Raw genomic sequence first — 14,837 nt, 5'->3', positions numbered from 1 at the left:
TTCTTTTCTTTTTTTTTCAGACATCTTCAATCTTTATTAAAATTATTAAAAATTTTAAGAAATGGCAATTATTTTATTTAACTTAAATATTGTTCTTAATTTATTTTAATATAATATTTAAACATTAATTCATTTTCATAAATCATTTTTTTTAGGTTTAAATTTTTTATTATTACGGAATAAGAAAAATTCATTAAAAATTATGGTCGTAAATATTAAATATCTTTTATTCTTATTATTTGTTTCTAATGACATAATAAGTGGAGCAAACTATCCATCACATCATCATTCGGTATATTATTACTTTAACAAAGTACAAATTTTAATAACAAAAACTTTTTATTTTTAGGTATCATATTATGAATGTACTATTCCTCCTGACTATTGGTGTGACTCAGTTGAAAGTGCTAGATTATGTGGAGTTGTCCAACAATGTGAAACTTTTAATAGAGATAGGAAACCTATAAAAATTTCATTAATGTTTGAAGCATTATGTCCTTACTGTCAACGTTTCATAACAAATCATTTAGGACCAATATATAATCAATTTAAAAATTATATTCAATTAGAATTAGTACCATGGGGAAATGCAAGATTTATGAGAAATGGACAAATTAGTTGTAATCATGGACAAAAAGAATGTGATGCCAATAAATTAATGGGATGTGCTTTAGATGTTCTTCATATTAAACAAGCATTACAATTTATTGTTTGTATTGAAAGAAGTTTAACAACTTTAAATGTTGATGGAGCATTAAATCATTGTTCAGGTTTTATTCGTTCACATTATCGTATCATTAAATCATGTTATACAGGACCACGAGGAATTGAACTTCAAAGACAAGCTGCTAAAAAAACGATGTCTGTTAGACCTAATCCTATTGTTGAAGTACCATATATTTTGATTAATGATTATTCACCTAATTTAGATGGAAACAATTTAAATGTCAATGCTATTACACAATTATTGCAAAAATGGACAAATAACAAAAGGCAATATAAGCATATGTAGATACATAATTTTTAAAATTTATCGTAATAATTTTCATAGTTTTAATCACATTTTTTTGTAATCACAAAAATTTTACATATTTTTTTTTATCAAAAATGTATGAATATTTGTCTATACTAAATATTTCTTTTTTTTTTTATCAAATAATTATAATTATGATAATAAATATTTTTTAATAAATTTGTTCAATATAGATAACATCAAACTATAAAGAAAATCAGAATTTATTAAAACAACTAAAAAATGCAAAAAAATCTATTCTTCAGCATAAATGAATTGTTCATTACTTGGTAATTTAATATTAGCAACAGAAACACCATTGGATACAATATTAACTCCAATTTCCCATTTTCCTTTAATAATTCCTTTGAAAGAACCTGGAAGAGCTGGGAGTGCAATAGTTCCTGAAATTCCTAAAGTTTTTTCAATTTGTGACAAGTCATAAGTTCCAGCTTTTTCAAGAAGTGTACATAATGGAGATTCTAATGCGTTATTACAAAGACTAATAGTACAATCTTTATTTGGAATAAGAATATTTTTTGATTTTCCATTTTCACATATTTTTCCAATAATACTAGAATCTTTCTTAAGTGTAAGTTTAGCTTGAACATTATTCATAAGATTCATATTTTTTTTAACTGTAACGGTACCAGAAATAAGTTTTAAGGTTCCAGGAAGATGAAGATTTGCTTCTCCTTTGTAACATGATGGTGCCCCATTTGAAGTATATACACGTGCTTGAGTATTTTCAAAATGAGCATTATATGCATCATTGGATAAGTCACTTACATCAACAACATTATCTTTACCATCAGTACAGGCATTAGCAACACCAACAACAGCCAAAAAAAGAACAATCTTTGAGTACATCCTAAAATAAAAAATAATTTTAAATAATTAATAAATTTCCAGTATACATGTGTACATATAATTTGAAAAGATTAAATTTTTACTATTTGTTAGTCTATTTATATTACCAAAATTATCAATTATCAAATTTTCTTATGGTGAATTAACGTCAAACTTTAATATAAACTTATTTGATATCCTGTTTCTTATCAAAATTCTGTATAAATGGTTCCATATAGATTGTTACTCTTTAAAGACAAAACTTTCATTATATTTATTTTTATCCAAAAAATGTATATATCAAATTGACTTGTTTATAGTAATTATTTTTCAAAAAAGTAACATTATCAAAATTTAAAAGTTCATATTTTATGATAATTAGAAAGCAAAATACATGCATTTACGATTATCTTTCTTTAATTTTGATATAAAAAAAAATTATGCAAAAAAGTTATTTTTTTAAGCATATAGAAAATAACAATTTAAACAAATAGTGTTTTTTATTTACACAACATATCTATTTGTCATATTTAAACTAAAAAATCAAGAAAAAAAAGGCTAAACATACATAAAAAGAATTATATTTTATACATTTTCAAAATATCCATCTTTTTTTCTAATTTATTTTATTAAATTACTTTTAAACATTGAAAATTTTAATTAAATTGTTTTATTTTTGAAAGGAAATATTAATAAAATGGAAAAAAATAGTATTTTTTTTTAAATGATATATTTATAGTTTTTTTTTTCCTAATGATGTGAAAATCAACTTTTTTTTTATTTTATAAATTTTCAAATTCTAAAAAAAAATTTTACTTCAAACTAAATCTTTTGTTTTTATAGTCTTAAAAAGTACATACTTTTTAAAGAAATACATCCTGTCATATACAAAATATTATAATTTGTTTTTTTTCTTTACATACATATATATAAGTATTAATTTAAGAGTTCTTCGTTTTTGTACGTAAACTTTTTTTTACTATTAATATTTAAATGTTTTTATCTAATCTTTAATATAAATAGTATTTGTTAACATTTTTCTATCTAATTTTTAACACATATCTTAGGGAAAAACAAGAAATATCTTTTGTTCTTTCAATTATGATTCTATAGTGACATTTGAAATTTATTTATTTCTTTTATCATTCTTTTGACAATTTTTTTTTTTTTACTTCTATGGCTACTTTACTAAAAAAGTTAAATTTTTAAAAATGTAATATATAAACACCGAAGATATTTTTAAATCACAATATAAATAAACTATTATTTATTTTTATGACAAAATATTCTACATAAAGTTGAAAAGTAATAAAACTTCATGATTCGTGTCGCCGAAAGGTATTCATTATTTATGTTGATATTAAAAATACTAAATAATATTTTATAGTTTCATTACATCTATTACTATAATATTTACTTTATTTTTAACATTAAAAGCATTAACGTTACAATGAGAAATTCTCATAGCGATAATAACTTCTCAACATTTCTACAAATATATCATTATACAAAATATCTTCAAACATTATTTTTATAATTTCTCATAAATTTTATCTTCTTTTCCTCATTAATTAAAATTTTTTACCATAATTTTTAAAAAAAAAGAAGTAATAATTAATAATGTATAAATTATTAGCTACTGATAATGATATCAATTTATTAGGGTCTATTAAATATAATGGAATGCTAAATTGTAAATATATTGTTGTTTGAGGTATAATATTAATATTATTCTCATTTTTATGATAATATTCAATACATAAAATTTATTCTTATCCATTATTATTTTTCTCATTATTTTATTCATTTACTCTAAAGTCATTGAATTTTCATATAAAAAATTTTTTATTTTGTTAATAATGAAAATGTTAATTAAAAAAAGTGATAATTAAAAATAAAAAAAAAAAAAAGTAATTTTCATTTATTTCAACTTCCTGTCAAGTATAGTAGTATTAAAATAATCTTACTAGGCATGATATTACTATATATTAAATATGAGTCATTCAACGTATATATAAATAAAATTTCGTATAATAAAATTTTCCTCTATTATCACCTTTATAGTTAACACTAAAAATAATTATAAATGTATCTTTCTATTACTATGTCACTATATGTTAATATTATTTTTTTTTGTGAATGACACATATAAATGTTTTTAAATAAGTAAAATGTTGCTAAAATAGTAGTAAATTTAATAACAAAAATTAATATTCATTAATTATTGAAGTTTAAAATTAATAAACAATATTTATTTTAATGTTTTTAGTTACAAAATACCTAATATTATTAAAAAAGTTTTTGTTTATTTTTGTTAAAAATTTTATCATACTAATAATAATTGTTATAATAAATATTAAATCTATTTATATATTATCAAATGTTGGTATACATTTAATATCAAATTATTATTATTTGTCGATGCATTTTTTTTTATCTTTATATATAAAAATATTTATTCATATATGCACTTTATTATTTCAAAATTTAACGTTTATGTTTTCTAAATTTTTTTTTCTTTAAAAAAAAGTACGATTAAATTTATTTGTTATAATTATATTTTATATATTTCTTTTCATTTTTATTTATTATTTTTTTAAATATACATATCTTTTAAGAGAATGAATAAAGAAAGATTGCTTACTCTTCTTGATAAAAATGGAATTCCATATTCTAAAATAAGACCAGATTTATCCTCAAGAAATATTAATAATATTGATAGAAAAAAAAGTCAATCATTTTCATTATCAGGATTTGGGAAAATTGTTGATATAATTATTATTCTTTTAATTCTTTTAAGTTTATCATATTTTTTTGTATATGTAAGACTTATTGTTTATAACAAAAATTGGATAAAAAATTCTCAAGATCTAGAAAATGAAAAAATTGTTTATTTACAAAAATTACGTAATGGCATTGAGTATGAAAATATAAATAATCCAGGCATAAATATATGTAAACGTGAAAATTATTTAAAAAATTGTCATGAAGAAAATATTAAATGGAATAATGATATTAGTACTAAAAAAAGTTATGAAAAATATTTTGCTGATGCAGAAAAATATAAAAATATTAGAATACCTTATCATAAAGAAGTAAAGCTGCTTTATGATAAATGTATTTCTGATAGTATTACACAAAATGATATCCGTAATAAAGTGTTTAAATTTTTAAATAAGATGGCATCAAAATATGGTGAATATTTTGTTATTAACAATAATAATAATATTTTTCAAAATATATTATTACCAAGTAGTTATTTAAATTTAACAAAAATGATTGCTGACATGAAAACATTTTATAACATTGATTCTATAATTTTATCCTCAATTGAATTGGATGTTAATCCTGGACATGTAGATGGTACTAGTAAAGTTCATGGTATTTTTACCATAAAAAGTAATGAAAAAATATTTAATCATGAAAAAGAAGGTTTAGAAAAGTACAAAATATATAAAAATCTTCAATATATTTTTAATGATACATTTAATGATGAAGAATATCATCAATTAGCAAATAATATATATGATATTGAAAAAATAATATTTGAAAAAAAGAATAATAAAAAAAATATATCAGAAATTGTAAAATTAAAAGATATTCATGGTCGTTGGAATATTTTAAATATACATTCATATATAAATTATATCTCACGTTTTAATAGAGATTTAAATAGAAAGTTGGTAAATAATGAAATTAGTATAGCAATTGATGATCCACAATTTTTTTCATTAATTGATAATTTGATTACTAAAGAGGATGAATATAGAAATTTCAAAAATTATATTTTATATAAAGGTGTAATATCAATTTTAAATTTTTACAATACAACAAGAGATTCATTTTATTGTTCAAATTTAATTGGTGAACATTTACCACTTTTAAACACCAGAATTATTAATAAAGGATTATCATTTTTTGAAAAAGATTCAATGGAAATGTTAGCACAAAAGTATGTCTATACATCATATAATAGTATTATTGAACTTCTTAATTCATTTAAAAATATTAATCATGATATTAAAAATAAAATTAGAAAAACTTTTGATTCCATAAGAATTTTATCTGGTGCACCAAGATGGATTTTTAATGATGTTGAAATTTATAAATATTATGGAAATTTATCAATATCAATACATCAAACATTTGATGAAATGATTGAAAAATTAAATAAATTTAAAGAGATTAAAAAATTAGATGGTATTTTAGGCGATATTTCAGTTGATGAATTTCTATATTCTGATGGTAGTAAATTAAGTAAAAATATATATTATTGTTTAATAACTAACACTATCTATCTTCCAAGTTCAGCATTCTTTTTAATGTTAAAATCATTTAATGATCCAAAACTATCATTAAATAATATTATTTTATCACAAGTTGGATATGAATTGGGAAAAGTTATAATACCATATAAGGATACTTTATTTAATAATATTTCTATTACAAATAAAAATACAACAAATTTTTATAATAATACTTTACAAAATGGTATGTTTTTTTTTTGTACTTATATTTAATTTAACTAATTTTTTTTAGATTCATATTGTTTAAATAATATTATTTATGGTAATAAAAAAAAATATATTAAAGAATGGGATGAAGAAATGGTTAAAAGTTTAATGCGTCATATGATTGCTATACAATCATCATATTCAGTATACAATAATTATATAATTGTTTTCCAAAACGACTATTTTCCTTTTCATAATAATATAAGGAAGGATCCAAAAAAATTAGAAGATTTTTATTTTTACTATGAAATAAAAGAGTACATTTGTACTATTGAAAATTCAAATATTCGTGATGTTATTATAGATCTCCTTTCATTGATGTATTCCTTTCAAGTTTCAAAAGATTGTCACTCACCATTTAATGCTCCAACATGTTTAAATTGGTTATCTTTAAAATGGTTCAAGTTCCCAACAAATTAAAAATTTAATTGAAAACAATTATCTCATTAAAATAATAATATATTTGTATTCTCTAAATATATTATATTAATAATTTATGGAAAAAAAAAATCTTAACTCATTATGATTTATTATACACTTAACAAATAAAATAAAATTTTTTTTTATAAAAGAAATATAATTTACCAACTTTTAATGTTTTATAATTTTTTTAAATAACACAATAGATACATTATTTTTGAAAATAGATATTTTAAGAAAAGTTAATAAATATATTTAACAATGAAATATTTTTATGAATAATCATTTTATTATTTAATAGAATGACAAAATCTCCAAATAGAATGAGAAATGTATTATTCTTAAAAATTATATTGGTTTATACTCCAAAATTTACTTTTGTTCAATATCGTGGGTATAAAAATAATAATAAGCCTTTTATTCAAAATAGTTATTTGAAAATAAACAAGATATTAAAAAAAAAATTTCATTTGTCTAGTACAAGATAGGAGTGCTTATAAAGATGTATAAAAGATTATTGGTTTTGACAAAGTTTACGACTTTTTTAAAATTATTAAATTATATAAATCTTTATATTATTAATTTATTTTATCTACCTAAAAATATGATTAACTATAAAGGAGTATTTTATTTTTTATCATCAATTATTTTTATAGCATATTCTTGTCCACGTAAGAGAGTGATTCCTAATCCTGAAATACCTCCTAATTCTAATTTACCAAAATATGAAAAAAATGTTGATATTTCAGGTCTTCCTTCAAATACATGGGTTGGAGCAAGAAGATTTACTTTGATGCAATCAATGGAATGTAAAGGTACTAAAATAACAGAAATTCCAAATATTCTAGATGCAGATCAATGTAGAGATGCTTGTCAACAATACAATTGTGTTGCTGTTAATATATTTCAAATTTCTGAATTTAATTTTATGTGTGAAATTTTAGAAGAAATATTTTCTTATGAACCAGCTCAAGGTGCCTCTTGCTATATGGTTGATATACCATTATCAGAATGATAAAAACAATTTTTATGTGCAAAATTAAAAAAAATGAAGAATTAAATAAATTAATTATTTTAATAAATTTATAGCAAAATTAAATATTTTTTAAATAAGGATAAAAATAAAAATTGTAAAAAAAATATTTTTTGTTAAGAGTTATAATTAATTAAAAAAAAGTTATTGTATTAAAATGAATATGAGAACGTGATTAATAATATTAATCTTCATCGTCTTTAGGGAAACCTTGAGGACAGCTGAAACTTTTTGAAAGAACCTTAGACAAGAAAAATTTTAGATGAATATTAAAAATAAACACATACACAATATAATAATACCAATTGGGAGAATCATACCTCTTTTACGTAATTTTCACATCCTTTTTCTGTATAATTTTGAAGTAAAGCAATTGCTTGATCTCTTAACATATGAATACGAAAATAATCTGCTTCTTGTGCTACCATAGCTAAAAGATCTGGATCTTTAGGAAGGCATGCTTCCCATAATTGATTTGAAACACGAAGACGTAAATAATTTAATATGACAGCAAATGATGCTGGGTCTCTGTCAATAAAGTATATCCCTTTTTTATCTCTTAACAAATGAGCACCACCAATATGTTCTATGTACCACTAAAAAGTAAATATAATACATATATATATATTAAAATAACATTTCTATAAATTTCTATATATATATATATATAGATATAGATATATTTTCTACCTCTATTTATATGATAATGGCAAAAATAAATAAATAATTTCTTTTTATTATAACTTACGTTATATAAATAACTAGATTTTTCAACGGATATTGTTTTTAAGGTAGTGGCGAAATATGTTCCACCAACATTGAATTCAATAATATCTTGCATAACGTTTACAAACTAAAAAAATATTTTATAAAAATTTTTAAAAATTTATTCTAATATTTATTTTAAATAATATTAAACAATAAATAATTTTATTTATTAATAATTGTTAATATATATGGTAAGTGTTATTTTATTAATAAAATATTTAAAAAAATATTAAATAAAGGATATATATTAATCAATAAATAATACATTATCTTTTTAATATCAATTTTTTCGTTATCAAGTTATTATAATGGATAAGAGACTAAAATAAATAAATATAAACTATAATGTTTCATCAATAAATCTATATTTATATGTAAATATTAATCATTATTCCTTTTACACTTATTATATGTAGGATTTAAAAAAGAAGAAGAATATTAAATTTAAAAAGATATATATAATGATTAGATATTTTTTTAGTCGTATAAATGACAAAAGAATAATAAAAAAAAATTATTTATTATATTTAACTTTCATTGTAACCAATTCAATTTTTTGGTTAAGAATAAAAAAAAAAAAATTTAAGAAAAATAAAAGTCTTTTTAGTATTATTGAATGGTTAAAACATATTACTTTAGGGGGTAAGAGTACAAATACAGACATTTATATTTATATTTAGATATAAAATGTAATTGTGGTAGTTGTACTATACATTAATAGAAATGTTGTATGTAAGAGAGTCATTTCAATTTAATAATTGATGTTGCTTAATATTCCTTATACTTTTATTTATATTATACTCATATATTTTTAAAATAATTACAATAACTAATTATTATTTTAGTAAAAATGTATAATTAGTTTAGAAATAGTCTTTTTATAGAATTATTCAATTCCATTAAAACCATTCAATTATTTTATGTTTTTAAAAAAATAAACAAAAAAAAAATGCATTTTAATTATTTGTTAAATAAATTAATTAAAATAACAAAGAAAGATTAAAAACATTGATATTTAAAAAGATTATTTATATGTTCAAACTTTTTTTGTAATATTGAAATATTTTAATTATAACAATTTCGGAACAAACACCTTTTCAATATCATTATCAAAAATATTCCTTTCTTTCTTTTAATTTATTTTACTTTTGTGTATTATTTGTTTAAAAAAATGGTCTAACAAAAACTATATAGTACCATTTTATTTACTTTTATATCATTATACTTTAAAATAATAATTTAAAAATTTCAGAAATATTATACTTATCATTATATGATATAAAATTTGTTGGTATTATAGAAATTCCTTTTTTTAAACTTATTACACTATTTTATTAATTTAAATAAGAAAATAAAAAAAAAAACATTTAATGATATGGAAATAAATAAATTAGATTCTTTCTTTTAAAATGATAAATAATGGTATGTAAAATAAATATTTATGCTATCTTTTTAGAGGTTGATTTTAATGCATTTCAGAATTATTTTAAAAAAAAAAAATTACTTAATAAAAATAAAATCACTAATATCATTTTAATACATTTATAATTAATTTCTTTTTCAATTAAATTAATTTATATACATTCAATGTTTTAAAAAAAAATAATAAATTATTTGTTAACTATTAATTGTTGTGTAGATGGTGTTCATAAATAAAATGATTAAATAAAGGTATATATATATATATATTATAAAATGAATAAATAATGAAAAAATGTAGACTCGTAGTTATAGATACATTTTATTTTGTAATCAACATTTCTGACGCCTATCATCTTACAATCAAAATATTTAACGTAATATATGTTTTGTCTCTTACCCTAAAACGAAATTGGCAATTGGATAGATGTATATTTGGAAAGTAGTATCCCATATTTAAAACGTATATCATTTAATTAGCACCCCTAAATTTATTTATTTTTTGTTCTATTACTTTAAATTTAAAAAATTATTTATTATATTAATTTTTTTTATTTTAGTTATGAGTGACGGCTCAAACTTTTCTGATGATTCAAGTTCGGATGGAAAAGAAGAGTTTGTCTGTAATTCATCTGAAAAATTGACTGGTGATTATAAAAGAAATTGGAGTTTTGAAAGAGAATATTTAAATAATAAAAATAAAGATGATGAGGAATTCGATGAAATATTGTCTTATTTACCACCAGTTCCTCAATCACACAATTCAGGAATGATACCATTAGGCTTACTATTGCAATTTGCTAGTCACAAAGTATCTCAAGAATTAATTGTATTATCTGAACTTATACCTAAAGCATATGATCAAAGTAAAAAAATATCTTTAGTTGAATTTTCATTTGTTGCAATGAATCTTTTTTCAAAAATACTTGCACTTGTTAAATGGTATAGATATTTTAAAAAATATCGTCTTTGTACACCAATACAATATTTTTTGGATCAACAAAGTCAAATATTTAGAGATACTGCCGACGCATTATGTGGCATAGCAAGAATTGAATTATCCGGTGCTAGATTACCATATTTTGAAATGCAATCAGCTCTTAATAATATTTGGGGATATTTTGAAATTCTTCCATTAGCAATAAAAGTAAATTTATTAAAAAATTTTTATAAATTAATTATTTTATATCTTTATTTTTTTTTTTTTGTTTTATTTTAGAAAAGATTTGTTCCTGAACCACCTGTATCAAAAATTGATCAAAGGTTTATTTTATCAAAAATAAATCAAATAATTAAAGATAGACTTTCTTTAATCTCATCTAAAATTCCTGTTTGTATTACAGATATAATTATTAAAAATGGAACTGTAATATTAAAAGTTAGTGGAGAGTATGAAATAACATTAACATTATTATCAACAGCTGTTAATGAAAAATGGACATTATTACATATAACAATACTTGTTGAACAACATGATATTGGTTATGGTACTAAATTAGTTCATCCTCTTCAACTTCATAGTATCCATCAACATTTACAAAAATTAATGAATGAATCAAAAAATCCTATTAATACTATGCATGATTTTATGCATGAATTTTGTCTTTCAATACAATTAGATGTTATTTATTGTGAAGCTATTCAATTAATTCAAAAGCAATATAATCGCAAACTTATTATAGAAAAGTATGACATTGAAGATGGAAAACTAGTTCTTAGTTACTGGCCCAAATATAGTGATAAAAAAATATCACCATCTCAATATAAATTAATTATTACTCATTCAAAATCAACTTCATTTCATGGATTACGTGTTTATCATTTGCCATATAGAAGTAATATGCCTCAATTAGATACAAATACAGGTCGATTATCATTAAATACATTAATCAGCTCAACAACTACAATGCGAGCAAGAGAAAAATTAGAGATTTTAAAGAAAAAGTTAGATAAAGTTAATCCGGCAGCCGGCGCATTTATTTCCGGAAATTCTTTAGAAACTATTAAATTTCCTTTATTAAATGATTTCAATTTATCAGAAGATGATCATTTATCTTTTGGTGTTAATCGTTTTACAGGAACATATTTTTGTTTATCTAATATATTAGAATTAAATGAAAATATATTAAAATTAAATGATACATTAAATAATAATGGTGAGATAAAAGAAATTCAGCGATTAATAAGTAATATAAGAATTAATTTATTAATGGAAAAATATAAAAAAATTATGGGTTTAAATTATTTAATAGTTAGTGAAGCTGTTTTACCAATGAAAGTAAAAGAATTTTTAAAAGATAAAGAAAAAAACAAAATATGTATAAAATTTCATCGTGATCTTCCATATTATAGTATTTTTTTATTTTCAAATAATTTTCATAATACTGTTTCAATATCACAATATATTGTTTTTAAAAACAATAGTGATGAAGTAATTATACTTCCTTTTGATGAAAAAGATGAAGATAAATCAAAAAATGAAATAGATTATAGTAAAAAATTAAATTACTTATGGAATGTTTCATCAAATACATCAAATGTTATACATTTACCTAATGATATAAAAAATCTTATTTTAGTTATGGATATGAGTGTAAGACATTTAAAATTAACAGATGATTTCAAAAAGAAAGGTGTTTCACTTGATCCAATAAATTTAAAGAAACCTAATGATAGCATAAAACTTAAAATTAATAATATCCCAACATTGCAAACAAAAGATGTAGAATTATTAAAATATATTGAAAAATTATCAGTATTTTGTGATAATCGTGCAAAATTACTATGGCCTTTTGAATTTTATGTTAAAAAAATTCCTATAATAGCAGATTTTTATAATCATACATTAGTAGAAGATATATCAATACAATCATTTGGCAAAAGAAATTATATATTATCTAATAGAACATCATCATCATCAGCATGTACATCAGCATCATTAGATATTATTTCAACAAATTTTATTGAAAAAATGGCAATATGTTCAATGTTATATAAACAAGTTTTACATTTTTCAAAATATTATTATGAATATTATAAAAATTTTTGTAGTATTAAAATATTTAATTTTCAAAAATTAATTGTTGCATATGGAAACAAAAGGGATCAATTAATGTTTTTAACATATAAACCAAGTAGAAAAACTTATTTAATATCATTTGGTTTAGGAACAACTAAATCATTTGCTGACGGAAATGATGAATTTTTTGAATCTCAAAGTTTTGAATATATAAATGTTCATAATTTAATAACACAATATTTACAAGAAATGACAAGAAAAGAATATTTTTTAAAAGATATTGTTCAATATCTTATTAATACAACAGAAGGTTTAACATGTTTATTTAAATCATTTAAACCAAAACTTATGTCAACAGAAGCATTTGGACAAGTATCACGTGAAATGATTTTTTTTAATCAACAATTTGAATTAGAATTATTTGTTTTAGATGAAAATTCATTTCAAATAGCTAATGGAACGATCTCACTTGCTATATATGTATTTGATAAAAGATATGTTCATATCAAAGATTCATCTTATGGTGAACCAGCAATTTTAGGGTTAGAAAATTTTTTTAAATATCATATTGAAAATTTAATATCAAAATCATTATTTAAAATGAATCAAATAGAAAGAAATAATTATTTTATTTCATCAAGAAAAATATATTCTGTACCATTGGAAATATTTAAAAAAATTACAAAAATTAATAATGATATTGATTGTTGTAGCATACTAGGAAAATATATAGCTAATTTACGTTCATTTGATAAATTAAGAATTATATTTAGTCAACCAAAAGAAAAAACTATATCAAAAGGATGTAATATACGTTTTAATGATTTTCAAAGAACATCATATTGTATAAAGGTTGTTTTTCAAGGTGCTACAATGATAAATGGTAGTATACCATGTAAAATACATTTTACAGTATATTTAGAACCAAATACATTTGATATTAAAGCAAAAATTGAATATGAAGGAATATTTAAACCATCTGATAGTGATATTCAAATTGCTCAAGAGTATTTTGAAAAAATGTTAAGTAATGGTAATTGCCCACAGGGTGTTTATTCATTTATAAACATACTTAGACTTACATATCCAATGTCATTTAATAATTTAGCTCTTCTTATGCAATTAGAAATGGAACCAAGTATAAATCATTATTATAAATTATCATTAGATTTAGTAAGTAATGATCATAGAAATGCTGATCAAACAGTGCAATATTCACCATCATTTTTAATAGATGAAAAATCTTTCCGTGTATTAATTCCTGTAAGTTTTTTATTTTTTAATTCTTTTTTGTATATTATATTTTAGGTATCACTTCGTCCACAAGTAAGAGAAAGTAAAAAAAGTAAATCTGTTGATCCTGATCGTTTAAAATTAAATGTTGTATGGGATATAAAAAACAATAAATTAACCTTACACAAACCATCAACTGATTTAATGAAATTTATGAATGATAAAATTATTAAACATAATGAAATGATAAAAGATAATAGTGAATGTGTTATTGAATCATGTATACGAATTTTATTAGTTGATCATTTAAAGGAACCTGAATCATCGATATAGTTGTTTTATTATTTTTTTTTTTTTGTTATCATAGTTATAGTCATATAAAAAATTTTTATTAAAATTAATTGTTAATGTATTTATTTAGGATATATAAAGAAAAAACATATAATTGCAAATGTTAAACTAATAAATTTTTTATGAAACTACATTTTCTTACTAATATTATTATTTTCTGAATTTGAATTGACATCAAGTAATCATTAAGATATTTATTTTTATATATCCAATTTTTTA

At 20.3% G+C, this 14,837-nt stretch overlaps 6 protein-coding genes across 6 annotated transcripts; 4 read left to right on the top strand and 2 right to left on the bottom strand.

The window, feature by feature from the left end:
• Positions 1 to 202: 202 nt before the first annotated feature.
• On the top strand, positions 203 to 1,012 carry SRAE_X000228000 (Gamma-interferon-inducible lysosomal thiol reductase; the record flags this gene model as incomplete). The annotated part of the gene is made up of 2 exons (XM_024645472.1): positions 203 to 292; positions 350 to 1,012. 2 exons carry the CDS (start codon positions 203 to 205, stop codon positions 1,010 to 1,012), a joined length of 753 nt encoding a protein of 250 aa, XP_024499752.1.
• A 255-nt stretch (positions 1,013 to 1,267) lies between these two features.
• SRAE_X000227900 (Hypothetical protein) lies at positions 1,268 to 1,882 on the bottom strand (the record flags this gene model as incomplete). The annotated part of the gene is made up of 1 exon (XM_024645471.1): positions 1,268 to 1,882. The coding sequence occupies one exon, from the start codon at positions 1,880 to 1,882 to the stop codon at positions 1,268 to 1,270; it is 615 nt and encodes a 204-aa protein (XP_024499751.1).
• Positions 1,883 to 4,482: 2,600 nt separating this feature from the next.
• SRAE_X000227800 (Hypothetical protein) lies at positions 4,483 to 6,795 on the top strand (the record flags this gene model as incomplete). The annotated part of the gene is made up of 2 exons (XM_024645470.1): positions 4,483 to 6,352; positions 6,401 to 6,795. 2 exons carry the CDS (start codon positions 4,483 to 4,485, stop codon positions 6,793 to 6,795), a joined length of 2,265 nt encoding a protein of 754 aa, XP_024499750.1.
• A 604-nt stretch (positions 6,796 to 7,399) lies between these two features.
• On the top strand, positions 7,400 to 7,810 carry SRAE_X000227700 (Hypothetical protein; the record flags this gene model as incomplete). Its single annotated transcript, XM_024645469.1, has 1 exon — positions 7,400 to 7,810. The coding sequence occupies one exon, from the start codon at positions 7,400 to 7,402 to the stop codon at positions 7,808 to 7,810; it is 411 nt and encodes a 136-aa protein (XP_024499749.1).
• A 202-nt stretch (positions 7,811 to 8,012) lies between these two features.
• On the bottom strand, positions 8,013 to 10,469 carry SRAE_X000227600 (BTB/POZ-like domain and Potassium channel tetramerisation-type BTB domain and BTB/POZ fold domain-containing protein; the record flags this gene model as incomplete). The annotated part of the gene is made up of 4 exons (XM_024645468.1): positions 8,013 to 8,069; positions 8,149 to 8,424; positions 8,577 to 8,681; positions 10,416 to 10,469. The coding sequence occupies 4 exons, from the start codon at positions 10,467 to 10,469 to the stop codon at positions 8,013 to 8,015; spliced, it is 492 nt and encodes a 163-aa protein (XP_024499748.1).
• A 108-nt stretch (positions 10,470 to 10,577) lies between these two features.
• Positions 10,578 to 14,600, top strand: SRAE_X000227500 (Mediator complex, subunit Med14 family-containing protein; the record flags this gene model as incomplete). Its single annotated transcript, XM_024645467.1, has 3 exons — positions 10,578 to 11,162; positions 11,235 to 14,297; positions 14,343 to 14,600. The coding sequence occupies 3 exons, from the start codon at positions 10,578 to 10,580 to the stop codon at positions 14,598 to 14,600; spliced, it is 3,906 nt and encodes a 1,301-aa protein (XP_024499747.1).
• Positions 14,601 to 14,837: the final 237 nt, after the last annotated feature.

This window comes from Strongyloides ratti, scaffold srae_chrx_scaffold0000005, assembly GCF_001040885.1.
Source record: "Strongyloides ratti genome assembly S_ratti_ED321, scaffold srae_chrx_scaffold0000005".
In the NCBI taxonomy this organism is placed as follows: domain Eukaryota; kingdom Metazoa; phylum Nematoda; class Chromadorea; order Rhabditida; family Strongyloididae; genus Strongyloides; species Strongyloides ratti.
Note: the sequence above shows the minus strand (reverse complement) of the source record. Positions and strands in the feature narration are given on the sequence as shown.